This window comes from Meles meles, chromosome 7, assembly GCF_922984935.1.
Source record: "Meles meles chromosome 7, mMelMel3.1 paternal haplotype, whole genome shotgun sequence".
NCBI lineage: Eukaryota > Metazoa > Chordata > Mammalia > Carnivora > Mustelidae > Meles > Meles meles.
This window is the reverse complement of record NC_060072.1, coordinates 77,434,877-77,449,705: the sequence shown is the minus strand read 5'-3', so window position 1 is coordinate 77,449,705 and position 14,829 is coordinate 77,434,877. Positions and strand designations below refer to the sequence as shown.

The 14,829-nt window shown below is 36.1% G+C and overlaps 1 protein-coding gene across 13 annotated transcripts in view; it reads left to right on the top strand.

Moving 5' to 3' along the window:
• The window catches only part of KIF21A (kinesin family member 21A), a 152,546-nt gene extending 137,937 nt beyond the window's left edge, over positions 1 to 14,609 (top strand). For all 13 annotated transcript variants that reach the window (XM_046012031.1, XM_046012032.1, XM_046012030.1 and 10 more), the window contains 6 exons: positions 541 to 721; positions 4,750 to 4,914; positions 6,896 to 7,013; positions 8,645 to 8,815; positions 9,635 to 9,834; positions 13,339 to 14,609. In XM_046012031.1, coding sequence (XP_045867987.1) covers positions 541 to 721; positions 4,750 to 4,914; positions 6,896 to 7,013; positions 8,645 to 8,815; positions 9,635 to 9,834; positions 13,339 to 13,432 — 929 coding nt within the window. In that variant the 3' untranslated portion in view covers positions 13,433 to 14,609. The remainder of the gene's footprint in view (positions 1 to 540; positions 722 to 4,749; positions 4,915 to 6,895; positions 7,014 to 8,644; positions 8,816 to 9,634; positions 9,835 to 13,338) is intronic.
• Positions 14,610 to 14,829: the final 220 nt, after the last annotated feature.

The window sequence follows — 14,829 nt, the reverse complement described above, 5'->3', positions numbered from 1 at the left end:
ATTCAAATTAAATTTATCTCCAGGATAGTTATGTATTTGACATGTCAAAAAAAATCCCCAATAATTAGTTTATAATTATGTTTTGTGGTCAAAAATAAACTCCATCAATCAGTGACACTGGAAAAGAAAATGGTATGTGTTTGTAAGTGTGGAGTGCTTTGAGGAGATAGGAGTAATCGAAGCAGAATATTTTGAAGAGGCTGATTTGGAAATGCCATTTTAAATCTAGGGGCAATTTGAGGCAAGATTCTTGTGATACGACTATTACAAAATTTTATATAATTATTTTTTTAATACCACATTATACATACACCAGACATCCCTGGCTTTCATTCGATCCTTTATATGTACTTTGCCCTTGAACCTGAAGCAGAGGGTAAAGGATGGAGGTAGGATGTCTGTTTCAGGTTAGTGGAATAATTACTTTTTTCTTATTTCATTTCATTTTCATGGGAGAAAAACTGTTTACATAATTTTTATTGTTAAGAGAAACTAATGTAGTTCATATTGACAGTATTTTTCTTTTCTTGTTTGTTGTAGATCGTACTTGTAAAGTCTGGAATCTGGTGACTGGGCAGGAGATAATGTCATTGGGGGGTCATCCCAACAACGTCGTATCTGTAAAATACTGTAATTATACAAGTTTGGTCTTCACTGTGTCCACATCTTATGTTAAGGTGTGGGATATCAGAGATTCGGCAAAGTGCATTCGAACGCTGACGTAAGTAATTTAAAGACAAATAGCATAAGGGACAAATAGTTCAGATGAAAAGATAGGACTGTGAATGTACTTTTATGTCTGCTTCCAAAAGGATGTTAAAGTAAGAATGTAGATAATATAAGGGGGAGAAACTATTGAGAAAATGTAATATAAGAGCCTGGTAGAAATGTAAGGAGGAGGGAAGATGGGGGAAGAATAGGAGACCTCAATTTATCTGGTCCCTTGAATTTAGCTAGGTATCTATCAAATCATTCTGAATACCTGTGAATTCAACCTGAGACCTAGATGAGAATTGCAGCAATTCTACAAATAGAAAAGCAACCACTTTTTGCAATGTAGGAAGTGTGGAGAAGTGAATCTGAGGGGATATATCAGAAGATAAACCAAGTGGATCTGAGGGGATATATCGGAAGATAAACCAAGTGAATCTGGGGATGTATCAGAAGATAAACCACAGTGAGCCTCCATAAACCAGCTATAGGGCACACAAAGTCAGAATGTTTAGAAGTCTGCTTCCCTGAGTGATGTCCTAGCCCGAAAGGTGCTCAGCTGGTGAAGTTGGGCAGAATCCTCTGTGGGACAGTGTGGTCTCAGGATCCCTGGGGTCATAGAAAGAGTGAGGGTGCCTGATTTGGCAGAATTTCCAAGCACTGGAGCAGAGAAGCTAGCAACAGTCGGGGAGCCCAGGAGCAGGTTTTCCTTTGAGTTTGCCATAAACTGCAAACCACAGCACAATCGAGCGACCGCTCTTCTAGAAGGGGCCCTGCAAGCAGCAGAACCTGGGTGACCCTCCTTTTTCCCCTGGGAGGACCTGTGAGAGTACGCAACACAGAAACCTGCAGAGTTTGATGCACACAAAAGTGACTGACTGCTTTTCTCTGAGGGTTCACTGACAAGTGGGGGCCATGATCTTTCAGCTTCAGGGACTGGAGATCAGGGTACTGCCATTTTTATTTTCATCTGCTAAAGTGGTGCAGAAAGCTGTCAGGGAACAAAAAGCACATAGAGCAGCCTGAAGCCACTAACACTGAGCCCAGACCCCTGGCCAGGATGGTGCAACTCCGCCCAGGCAAAGACTCCTGAGAATCAATGCAGCAGGCCCCTCCCCCAGAAGACCAGCAGAAACAACAGGCTAAAAACAAATTTATGGATCATACAGAACTGAAAAACTCTAGTACTAGGGGAAAATAGTATGTGGAATTCGAGGTCTTTGAACTTGGCCACAGCAACTTTTTGCAAGACACATCTCTAAAGGCAAGGGAATCAAAAGCAAAAATGAACTACTGGGATTTCAGCAAGATAAAAAGCTTCTGCACAGCAAAGGAAATAGTCAACAAAAAAAGGCAGTCTACAGAATGAAAGATGGTATTTGCAAATGACATACCAGATAAAGGCTAGAATCCAAGATCTATAAAGAACTTGTCAAACTCAACACCCCAAAAACCAATAATCCATTCAAGAAATGGCCAGAAGACATGAACAAACATTTCTGTAAAGAAGATATACAAATGGCCAACAAACACAGGAAAAAATGCTCAACATCACTTGGCATTAGGGAAATACAAGTCAAAATCACAATAAGAACAGGTGGTGGGTAATGGGGAGGGCACGTTTTGCATGGAGCACTGGGTGTTGTGCAAAAAGAATGAATACTGTTACGCTGAAAAAATAAATAAAATGGAAAAAAAAAAGAATTAGAAAAAAAAAACCAAAACCACAATAAGATACTACCTCACACCAGTCAGAAAGGCTATAATTAACAAATCAGGAAACAACAAATGTTGGTGGGGATGCAAAAAAAGGGAAGCCCTCCTACACTGTTGGTGGGAATGCAAGCTGGTGCAGCCACTCTGGAAGACAGTATGGAGGTTCCTCAAGAAGTTAAAAATAGGGGTGCCTGGGTGGCTCAGTGGGTTAAAGCCTCTGCCTTAGGTTTGGGTCATGATCCCAGGGTCCTGGGATTGAGCCCCGCATCGGGCTCTCTGCTCAGCGGGGAGCTTGCTTCCCTTCCTCTCTCTCTGCCTGCCTCTCTGCCTACTTGTGATCTCTGTCTGTCTAATAAATAAATAAAATCTTAAAAAAAAAAGTTAAAAAAAAAGAAGTTAAAAATAGAGCTATCCTATGATCCAGCAATTGTACTACTGGGTATTTACCCCAATGATACAAATGTAATGATCTGAAGGGGCACATACACTCCAATGTTTATAGCAGCAATGTCCACAATAGTCAAAACTATGGAAAGAATTGAGATGTCCATTGACAGATGGATGGATAAAGAAGATGTGGTCCATGTATACAATGCAATATTGCTCAGCCATCAGAAAGGATGAATACTTACCATTTACATTGACATGGGTGGAACTAGTGTTATGCTGAGCAAAATAGGTCAGTCAGAGAAAGACAATTATCCTATGGTTTCACTCATGTGGAATATAAGAAACAGTGCAGAGGATCATAGGGGAAGGGAGGGCCAACTGAATGTGCAGTAATAGGGAGACAAACCATGAGAGACTCTTAACTACAGGAAATAAACTGAAGGTTGCTGGAGGGGAAGTGGAGGGGAGATGGGGTAATTGGGTGACGGGCATTAAGGAGGGCATGTGATGTGATGAACACTGGGTGTTGAATGCACCTGATGAAATATTGACCTCTACATCTAAAACTAATAATGTACCTATGTTGGCTAATTGAATTTAAATAAAAAAATTAAAAAAATTTAAATTTAAAAGCCTGGTATTAAATAGGAAAGAATGAATTATATTTAGTCTGTGTCTAAGTATACATTTCATATTTCCTCCCTCCTAAATACTAAGGTATTATATATTCATAGTATTTATTACTTGATGTAGTTAAATAATTAACATTTCTTGCTTCAAATGAATACCAGTCCTTGGAAAAATGGCTAATATCACCATAGTAGACAGTTAAGAAGTATTTGTAGCCTTTAATTAGCAGGCATTGAATAATTGAGAGGTTTTTTTTGTTTGTTTTAGGACCTACTGCTTTTGTGTGAACACCAGTTTCATAACTGTGGGTTAGGTTGGACAACTGGAGGATGAGTTGGTTTTCTGTGTTATCATATATGTCTTTAAAATATAGAGCAAATAATGATTCTTCTTGCTGTAAGATGGATATACTGTTCTACGTAATTAAAATAGGGATGAACTGTTGTTCTAAATAAGCAAAAGGAACATAGGAAAGGTTATGTTTTATAATTTGTAGAGTAAGGATTATTAACATAAGTCCTAGTTTGTATTTTGAGAACTACTCATTATTTATTGTCCTGAATACAAGTCTCTTAACAGAAATTTTATAGAAAAAGGAACACTGTATCTTAGAAATCGGCCAGTTCAGCAGACTCACTAAAGTCAAATTTAAAACAATTAATTATAACTTGATATTTTGGATGGTAACTAAGAAAATGTTTCAAAATTTAAGAATATATCACTTAGAATTTATTTGAGGAAATAGAAATGTTATGTTTAAGTCTCCAGCACATGGTAAATATTCCATGTATGACTGAGAGTAAGCTAAAACTGAAAATGGCTTAAAAAATCCTCAGTGTCTTTAATTCAAAAGGCAATTCTTATGGAAAAAAGGGGGCATTGGAAGGCCTGGCTCCTCAGGGGGCTTCTGGAAGCTGCAGAAAAAAGAATTACCTTTATAGCACTATATCATTTGTTGACTCTTTTTTTTTTTTTTAAGTGTTTGACATTTAATCTTTTTTGAATGATGTTCTGGTCATCCCTAACTCAGGGCCTGGAATCCCTAGCGTTATATGACACTTACAAATTAAGAATTTTAAGCCACATCATCTTGTTTTAGTCATTCGTTTATTCAGTTCCTCATTAAATGTGTTTATAAGTGCCAGATATGTGTGTGCAAGGTTCTGTGCTCCGTAGGGTTGATGTGGTGAACAAAGGACACAGAGCTTGTGCCTACAGCCAGTTTCCTAGGAATTCAAGGAACCCTAAGCTGAACGCTTGCCCAGAAATGTGACTTTTTTGCTTTGTTTTGTCTCTGTTAAGATCTTCAGGTCAAGTTACTCTCGGAGATGCCTGTTCTGCAAGTACCAGCCGGACAGTAGCTATTCCTTCTGGAGAAAACCAGATAAATCAAATTGCTCTAAACCCAACTGGCACTTTCCTCTATGCAGCTTCTGGAAATGCTGTCAGAATGTGGGATCTTAAAAGGTAGAAATTTTAAGGAAATGTATTTCTTTTATATGGCAAATATAGTTTTCAGATATTAATAATACATTGGTGAATATGAAGTCTAATTTTTATAACCCCAGAAATTAATATAAAATCATAGGCTTTTCTATCTGGCCCAATACCCCTAAATGTCTCTTCTGTCCTCATTAGCAAGCTCACAATTTTCCTTTCTTTTAATCTCCATTGATAAAAAAAAAAGTATATGAAGGAAAATAGCCTTTCTTAATAATTGTCTACAATTTGTGTTCTTTACTAAGACGAGATCAAGATTCTCATTCTAGTTCTACCATTAACTTTGAAAGAATTATTTTGGAGGCAGCATCACTTAAACATCTTGTATGTCAGAATTTTTAGTTTATAAACCTAATTTAACAAATTTGGGCATAAATCCTTATAGGATTTTTGTGAATATAAAATAAATAGAAAAGATAAAGTATTAAGATCAAAAATGGGTAAAAAAATGGTAAGTTGAAACCTAAAGCATTATATCTCTGATTTTGTTTTTATTTGCCATGAAATATGGGCTTTTATCCTTCAGTTGAGTGGGGTTTTTTTAGCTTCTTTTCTAGTTCTTAAAATTTTGGTAGCAAGAGAATATTCATTTGTTAGTTAAGTATTTTTTCAACGTCAAATCTGGGAGGCAGTGCACCAAGACCGTGGTAGGTGCTGGGAATAAAGACTGAGCATGACAAATGTGGTATCTACCTTCTTAGGGCTCTTGTTGTAATGGAGGATAATGGCCACTAAACAGGCAATTACAGGATACTGAGTGACAGATATTTTGGAAACTGAAAATAACTAGTTATAACTTGTAACATTTTAACACATGACTGAGAAAGTTTAATAAACAAAATATACAGGTAAATAGATGAGAGGGAAGGAGAGAAGAAATACAGTCCTGAGTATTCTTTTTAAGAAACAGAATGTAGAAAATTGAACACAGTGCCTGTTTAAAAAAATGAGAAAAGAGGTGAGTACTTGGCTCATTCCTGAAGATGTTAAAACTTGACTCATGGAGCACCATGGAGGAAGACACTCAAAGTCCTGACATGAGGCAGAAAAGATACCAGCTTTTGAAAACTTTTTGAAACTTTTGCTGAAAAGTTAGCTCTTTTGAAACCTGCTTGATTTCAGCAACATGATTAAATGTATACTTATTGTAACAAAGTAACTAAGAGAATAATCTTCAAAAAGCTAATGTTCTACAAGTTAAATATATCTGTATATTCTAGCAGCTTGATTGAGGTCGGACTGTGAGACAAAGGTTCGTTGTATCCCCCTGACAATTGTTGTCATACATTTTTCTACCAGTTAGCTATGTATCCTGATCATTTTCAGTCTTTATGATAACTGATGAAATAGACCACCTACTTTCTGATACACATATACACATATTTGTATATGTAGGTGTATATATGAGTGTGTGCCCATGTGTATATTATGGGTGTACATACATGTGTATATGTGAGAATATATGTATTTTTTATAAAGTAATCTTTTTCCATGTTGTTATCGATTGTATAGTTATATAAGTGATAACGGTTTTGGTTTTTTTTTTTGTTTTTTTTTTTTGATAACGGTTGTTTTAATCAAATTCCAAATTGGACCTTGGTCATATATTTATAACATATTTGGACATTTAACAGATTAAGGTTTACCTGGACTGGGTTGGATTTAAAATTAGTCTTTAGCAAGTTTCGCTGCATTTTTGTTTACTGTCTGAATGACATTAGTCACTTTTGACTAACTTATTTAGGACTCCTCACACTTTAATCATAGAATAGGTTAGTTTGTCATTTTTAGACTCTGAATTTAAGGAGAGTTGCAAAGAGGTGGAGCTAAAATAAAAAAGAAAATTAGTGAACAGTTTCATCAAAGAATATAGGTTATTTACATGGAGGCTTAGCCTCAGCACATTAAGAAATATATTCAAACAAAATTATTTTCTTTCTTTTTAAAGGTTTCAGTCTACAGGAAAGTTAACAGGACACCTAGGCCCTGTTATGTGCCTTACCGTAGATCAGATTTCTAACGGACAAGATCTAATCGTCACTGGCTCCAAGGATCATTACATCAAAGTGTGTATGACAGAGTTGAAGTATATCCTCTTATTAAGTGATAGATTTGAAGTATTCAGATGCACCTGGAACCCTTTTCTCTTCATCAGTTATCTTTTTTTCCATTTCTATCCTTTACTTTTTCTTGGTGATCTTTTCCTCACTCATAGTTTCTGATTTTATTGTTTTATTATTCAATCATGTGTTCTCATTTTTCATAGAAGATAGGGAGGGATTTTAAAGATCTTTGGCTCAGTCATGCAACTCTTTTATACTGATTTTATTAAGGTGTTTGGATCTTATGAAATTAGCAGATAAGGGAAGATGCACAGTTTGGTTCTGGAAATGTTAAATTTGAGATACTAAGTAATAGAAGTCATCCTCATGCATGCGAGTAGGCCATTTGAAAGGCAAGTCTAGAGCTCTGTGTAAGTTATGACTAGACATGCAGGTTTGGGAGCCATTCAATTAGAAGTAGATGTTCGAGGGGTCAGAATAGCTGACATGGCCAAAAGAGAGAGAGTTTGCCAGGACTCAGCCTTGGGAATTCCTGTTAAGAACCAATTTAGGAATAAAAAGAGGATACAGTAACAGAGAAATAGGAAGAGAATAAATACTCTTTCTAGAATCTGAGATTAAGAGATGAAAAATGGGTTGGCTACATGAAAACATAATGGTTAAAGGAAAAGGATTTTGTATTTGGTAGACTTGGGGTATGCCTGTCTGCTTAGGAAGCAGGCCCAGGTGGAGAGGGAAAATGTGAAGAGGGAAGTGGTGGTAATTGATGAAGGTGGTTAGAACAGAACCACATCTGTGATGTGAACCTTTTGGGAAGCAGTAAGCACACTTTAGCATTCGAAAAGAAAGGAAGGGTAAGAGAATGCTTGAAGATAAAAGGAAACTTTTGGAATGGAGGGAAGAGTCCAAAAAGTTTATTTTTGATCATGCTAACCTTTCCAAGAAATCACAAGGTCACCCACTAAAAGAGATGAGGGCAACTGAGGGGGGGGTGGGAGGTTTGGGTTTTTTTTTTTTTGTTTTTTTGTTTTTAAAGATTTTTATTTATTTGACAGAGAGAGAGATCACAAGTAGGCAGAGAGGCAGACAGAGAGAGAGGGGGAAACAGGCTCCCCGCCGAGCAGAGAACCTGATGTGGGGCTCGATCCCAGGACCCCGAGACAAAGACTCAAGCCGAAGGCAGAGGCCCAACCCACTGAGCCACCCAGGCACCTGGTGGGAGGTTTTGAATAGCAACTTGGGGAAATTTGAGATGACCACTGGGTTTGCAGAGCTAGCTAACAGTGTTTAAATAATAGTTGTATCATTTTTATGACTTTCAAGTGGATCGATTCATAGTATTTGTATTACTGATTATATCATTTGTACACTCAGATGTGAAAAAATTGGTTCCCTTTCTTAAAAGCCTAAAGACACATAAGTATGTGACAAGTAAGCCAAAGTAATGTGAATATAGGACCCGGGTTCATCCTGAGTCATTCATACCAGATTAATTTAATTAATTTAGTAAAATATTTTAACAAAACAAGTCACATCTGGTTAATATACATGCATATGTGTTTCTGGTATGAAACATACAGGTGTGTATTTTTAAGTTAAATAGGATATCTGCTTTCTCTCTGTTTCTTTTTTAGATGTTTGATGTAACTGAAGGGGCTCTGGGAACTGTGAGTCCCACCCACAATTTTGAGCCCCCTCATTATGATGGCATTGAAGCACTGACCATACAAGGGGATAACCTATTTAGTGGGTCCAGAGATAATGGAATCAAGAAATGGGACTTAGCTCAAAAAGACCTTCTACAGGTAAAGCAAACCTTTCACGGGATGGAGTGGGTACTTCAGAGCCACCAGTAGTCTATGTAAGAACCTGAAGAACCTCTCAAAGAGTGTTTCGTCTTCAGTCCCCAGAGTTACTAATTATGAGAAGGGCAACATTCAATATTTAATAATACCTTCTAGATAAAAATAGATGAAAACAAAATGAACAAGTAGCATGCATGTCAATAGAACACACTTGGCAATAGATGCATTTATTGCATTCAGAATCTTTTATATACATTCCTGGCTCTGACTTTTATACTATTCATTTAAATATATTTACACTCAAGTATAGTCATATAGTTTGAGCTTGTAATTAGTGTTCACTCATTATGAAGTATATGTTAGCTCTGGTCTTCTCCAAAAAGCCTTAAACCTCCATGTTTTCTATCAAAGGTTGAAAGCAGGGATTTTATGAGGCATTCTTTATAGTCTACATACCAGGTTGTACTTTACAAACTTGTTGAATTAAATTCATTTTGGATAAAGGTGAGATAGTTAACTCCCATGGAGAGAATGTGATATGAAAAATTCTGTATGCTTTCTGCATCTTTTAGATCTGTAAGATTTTTAACATTATAGGTCTCTAATATTGATAACCCTGATAATAATTGAGACAAATTAGAAGCAAACTGCAGGTTTATTTCTTTAAATCGCTAAGAATGATTGCATAGAAAATTCTTCCAGGCCATTCAGTGTTCCAGATACTGTTTTGTCGACAAAAATGTTCTGTAACTTACTTTGGTGTGAAAATGTCATTTTGGAAGGCTCCTCTTAAGCTGCTGATTTCTTATTTTCTCTCAGCAAGTTCCAAATGCACATAAGGATTGGGTCTGTGCCCTAGGAGTGGTACCAGGGCACCCAGTTCTGCTCAGTGGCTGCAGAGGGGGCATTCTGAAGCTTTGGAACGTGGATACTTTTGTGCCAGTCGGAGAAATGAAGGGTCATGATAGTCCTATCAATGCCATATGTGTTAATTCCACCCACATTTTTACTGCAGCCGAGTAAGTTTTTCCATGTGATTTTTCTCTGTATTGATTGTTTGTGTTCAGATTTAATAAATATTATAAGTTGTAAATGTCTGGAAACATAGAACATATAAAACCCTTCTTTTATTACAGTCATTCTATTTACAATCTCTTATTTATATTTTTTGATGTACACTTTGGGCACTGAGTTTAATCCCCAGAATACATGAGACTAGTGTTACTTCTGTATTAGCACTCTGTTTATCCTAGAAACTCTGCAGCCAGATCTTCCCCCGGTGATTCTAATTAAAAAAAAAAAAAAATTGTAGGTGAGTAATTTTTAAAGATTTTCTTTCCAGAAAGACTGAACTTGCCATTCTTTACACTTAGAATAAATCATTTAAAAAATCTCTTTGTTCCTCTTCTACCTCTCTGTAAAGTGCAGTTGACATTTGGACCATGCAGGCTTAGGGACACTGACGCTTGAATAGTCAAAAACCAGATATAAATTTGACTCCCCCCAAATTAAACTGCTAATAGCTTACTGTTGACTGGAAGCCTTACTGATAATATACTTAGTCAATTAGCACATATTTTGTATGTTATATGTTTTATATACTATTTTCTTATAATGGAATCTAGAGGAAAGAAAATGTTATTAAGAAAATCATAAGGAAGAGAAAATACATTTACAGTGCTGTGCTGTTTATTGAAAAAATCCATGGGAAAGTGGACCCTCGTAGTTCAAACCCATGTTGTTCAAGGGTCAGCTGTATAAGTGCTAATAATAATATCTGCTTCTTCCCTTTTAGGGAGGCTGGATTGATGGATTCATTTGCTTATTTTTTCATTCATGATGTATCTCCAATATGTCAGGCACTGTTCCAGACTCTTGGGAAGAGCTGTGAACTCAAAGTCTTATTTTGATCAACCCCCTCCCCCTTTCATTCTAAGGAGAAGAAAAAAAAATAAGTAAAATAGATTACATGGTGATAGGTGCTGTAGAGAAAAATAAAGCAGGGACCAGGGAAGAGACTATCATGTGGAAGAGGTCACACAGTAGGGTGGTTGGTGAGGGCCTCACTGAAGAAGTGATGTTTAAGATGCTTGAAGGAAGTGGAGACATGTTGTGACCATAAAATGACACAATGTGTATGTAAGTACTTTGGCAAGGAAAGCATATACACCCTAATGTGAGGTGTTAGTCTCATTCAAATAGAATACGTCTCATGAGAATCTATCTTGAAAATCTCCTTTTGTCATTTTTACATTTAATTTAATCAGAGCACATTCTTGATTCATCTATCCTAAATGCATGATTACCCTGATTTATTTTGAAACCTCTGTTATATTTCTGTTATATCTCTTATTATTCGTGCTATTTTCATTGAACCCCTCTTTTCGCTGAGATTTACTTTCTTGTATCTCATACTTTCTCTTTTCACTTAAATTTTTACTATTGTGTACTTCAAAGCTGATTTATTTTTGTGTTTTTCTAAAGTGCTTATCTTTGGTGCTTCATTGATGTTATTTCCAAGATATATTACTTTCTTAAGACTCACCACTTTTGTTTATTCTCTTGGAAACTTGCTGTGTCCTTGGTAACTTACTGGAAATAACTTAATACCCCTTAAAGTTGTGGGACACTCAATAAGACTCAAAGTGTTGAATGTCATTGAGATCTGGTGGGTGAATTATGGTGTTACTGTAATACCTCTCTTCCACAGTGTAGTCTTATTTTTAAAGAACTGAACTTTTTCTCATTTTACCCATGGTGGACCAGATGCAAATCTATTTACTATGTAACTTAAAAATCAGGAAAATAGCCAATAAGATCAGAAGGCTATTTTCTTTTCTTTTTTTTTTTTAAAGATTTATTTATTTGATTGAGATCACAAGGAGGCAGAGAGGCAGGCAGAGATGGGGGCGGCCTGATGTGGGGCTTGATCCTAGGACCCCGAGATCCTGACTTGAGCTGAAGGCAGAGGCTTAACCCACTGAGCAACCCAGGCACCCCAAGAAGGCTATTTTCAAACTAGTTCCACTTATTTGTCATTTAGCACACACTTCCATGGTGCTTAGTATTTGCCAGGCGTTGTTCTAAGTGCTTTCCAGGCACTGTCTTCTCTTGTTAGATTGTATAATCTACAATGGAAGAAGGTTTTGTTATTTATTTGTTTGTTTGTTTGTTTGTTTTTAAATTGTCCTGAGAACCTGAATAGTGCCTGGAACACAGCAAGTTCTCGGTAAACATTTGTTGATTGGACGGTTGAATAAATGAGTGGGTGGACTAGCAGGTAGATGAATGAACATATCCCCTTGCTGTTATCAGTGTACATATGCTGTGTGGGTTGGGGAGAAGATTACTACTTTTACCCAGTTTTATTGAGATATAATTGACATATAGTATTGTGGACGTTACAGATACACAGCATAATGATTTGACTTACATGTATTGTGAAATGATTACCACAATAAGTTTAGTTAACATTTGTCATCTCATATAGATACAAAAAAAGAAAAAAAAGCTTTCTTGTTTGCTTGTGATAGGAGCTCTTAGGGACAACAGAGATTATTGGTGAGAGACTAAAAAGCCTAGATTCTAGGCTCACCTCTGCCCTTTAGTATGTTACACTGGACACGTAACTAAGCTCTCTTTATCCTTGAAATGGACTGCATAATCTCTGAAGTGCCTTTTAGCTATGAAATTCTATGCAAACTCTTGGCTTTGAGATTATCAGATAATTGGAGAAAAGTAACACTCCCTTAAAGCTATGAAAGACACAGTAAGAAATATGATGGTTTAATAACCACTCCCCAGTACCCACATGCTGGGTGAACAAAAACAAATTTTCTCAGAAACACTTTAAATCTTATGTGTTCCATAATAGTGGAGTCTCAGTCCACTTCTCAGCAGCCCCCTGCCTTTCCTGGTGGCTTAGGCTGATTTCACCTGAGCGTAACTCCTCCTGACTGTTGCCAGACTCACCAACTCCCTGGAATCCCTGCCCCGATCTCTTCCCTTCCCAGAAGCCTTGCTGTAACCTTACTGTGGGCTTTTGTGCCTGAAGATCTCTGATCGACAATGTCTCATGTGCTGTTTTTTGAAACAATGAGTGTAGATCCAGTGTAGTGATTAGGAGGTGGGGCCAAAGAACCTGCCTAGGTTGAAATCTTGGTTCTATCACGTATTTTGTGGTATTGAGCAAGTCATTAACCTCTCTGGATCTCACTTTGCTCATCCATACAAAGGGATAATAGCATTATCGATCTCTGTGGTAGTTAAAGAGAATTGAATGTATTTATATTTAAAGGGTACATAGTAACAGTGCCTGCCATATAGTAAGCCCTTGACAATATGAACTATTTTTAATATCATTATTAAGGGTATCTGTTTGATATATGTATGGGGCAATGTATATTTTTACTTACATTTGTTGAAGTCCTCTTCAGAAAATGTTTTCACAATAAATAATGCTAAGAGCTATTTCTTTGTCTTTCTGCCTCTTTTCACATGTTCATTTTTAATTTGTTTTGTAGTGATCGGACTGTGAGAATTTGGAAGGCTCGCAATTTGCAAGATGGCCAGATCTCTGACATAGGAGATCTGGGGGAAGATATTGCCAGTAATTAAACATGAATGAAGATAGTCATAAACTGAATACTGTGATAATAGTCTGTATGTTCATTATGAAATGGTGCCCTGTATTTATTAAGCAAAATCTTATGAATGGGATTAACTGGAAAATATATCTGAATCCAACTGCTGAATATAAATGGTATTCTAATAAAATTGTATACTAGCCCGTGTGCTTAATTTTAATATCTGCCAATACATATATATCCTTTAATTGGTATACTGCTTGATTCACACTTTTACTGTGGCTGGATTTTTGTGCCTAGCTATAAAAAACACCTTAAAATTATTTGAATTATAGGATACCTGCTTTTGTGAGAGTCAGAAAACACCTGGAATACCATGCAAGCCATTGGTAACTCATTGTATAGTCTGTTCAGCTGATTTATATATTTAAACATATTGGGAATGTTAGTCAAATTGTGGTCCGTTTGTCTGGTATTTATATCAGTCTATAGAAGCTTTCTAAATTCCAAAGTTCTTTTAATAGAATGGGAAAAAATAAGATAGGAGAATATTATTGATGATTTTTCCTAAGGTGGAATTGACCTTCATCTATTAACAAAGAGTGTTAAACAGTTTGTGTTAAATGTTGATGTTTACTTGTATTGACCAAAGTTTTACAGCTGTGCTATCTTCTGTGCTCAGGACTAAAATGCTGTTAAATTGTTTTATTAGTGCTGTGCATACATTCTGTTATGGGAAACATTTTTGATGTCCTAACAGAAATATATTTTGATCTATTTTCCTATGGAGTTGTTTCTATTATCACCTTTTAATTTCATTTTTATTTAATAGTAGTATTTCCTTCCCTTTTATCTAATTTTTTTATATGCTGCTAAATATATTTTAAATATACTATGTTTGCAAACCTTGGTAGTTATGATAAGAACTATATCATTTGCCGTGGGAAAAGCTATGTAAATAAGTAGATTGTAAAAAGAGAATGTCTTACATTGTAACTGTATGAATTTTTAACTGCTGTAGATTGGATTTTGCAAAAGGATATATGATTTATCTGTCTGCTCAGAATATTAATTTGTAAATTCCACAAGTTTAATTTTTATGTAGATGGTATAACATTTGAATATATTGTCTTGTGATTTTTCCCCCTGAGTACATTTGCTTGTACATGAAAGCTTAGCAACTGCTTCAATAAATATGTTGCTCTCAATTGTTTTCATTCTCTTGTTCTTTTTCTAATTGTATGAAAATGGCTAATGTTTGTTAAGCTTTATCTGTGTGTGACATAAGGAAAGATTTTTTTTTTTTGTTATCCAGCACTTCATATGCATTCCTTTTTTTGCTCACTAGACATGAAATATTCTTGAGAAGTTTGAATCATAACCTAATCTTGATGAACCAAAGAAACTCACTTAGGGGATTAAACTAAA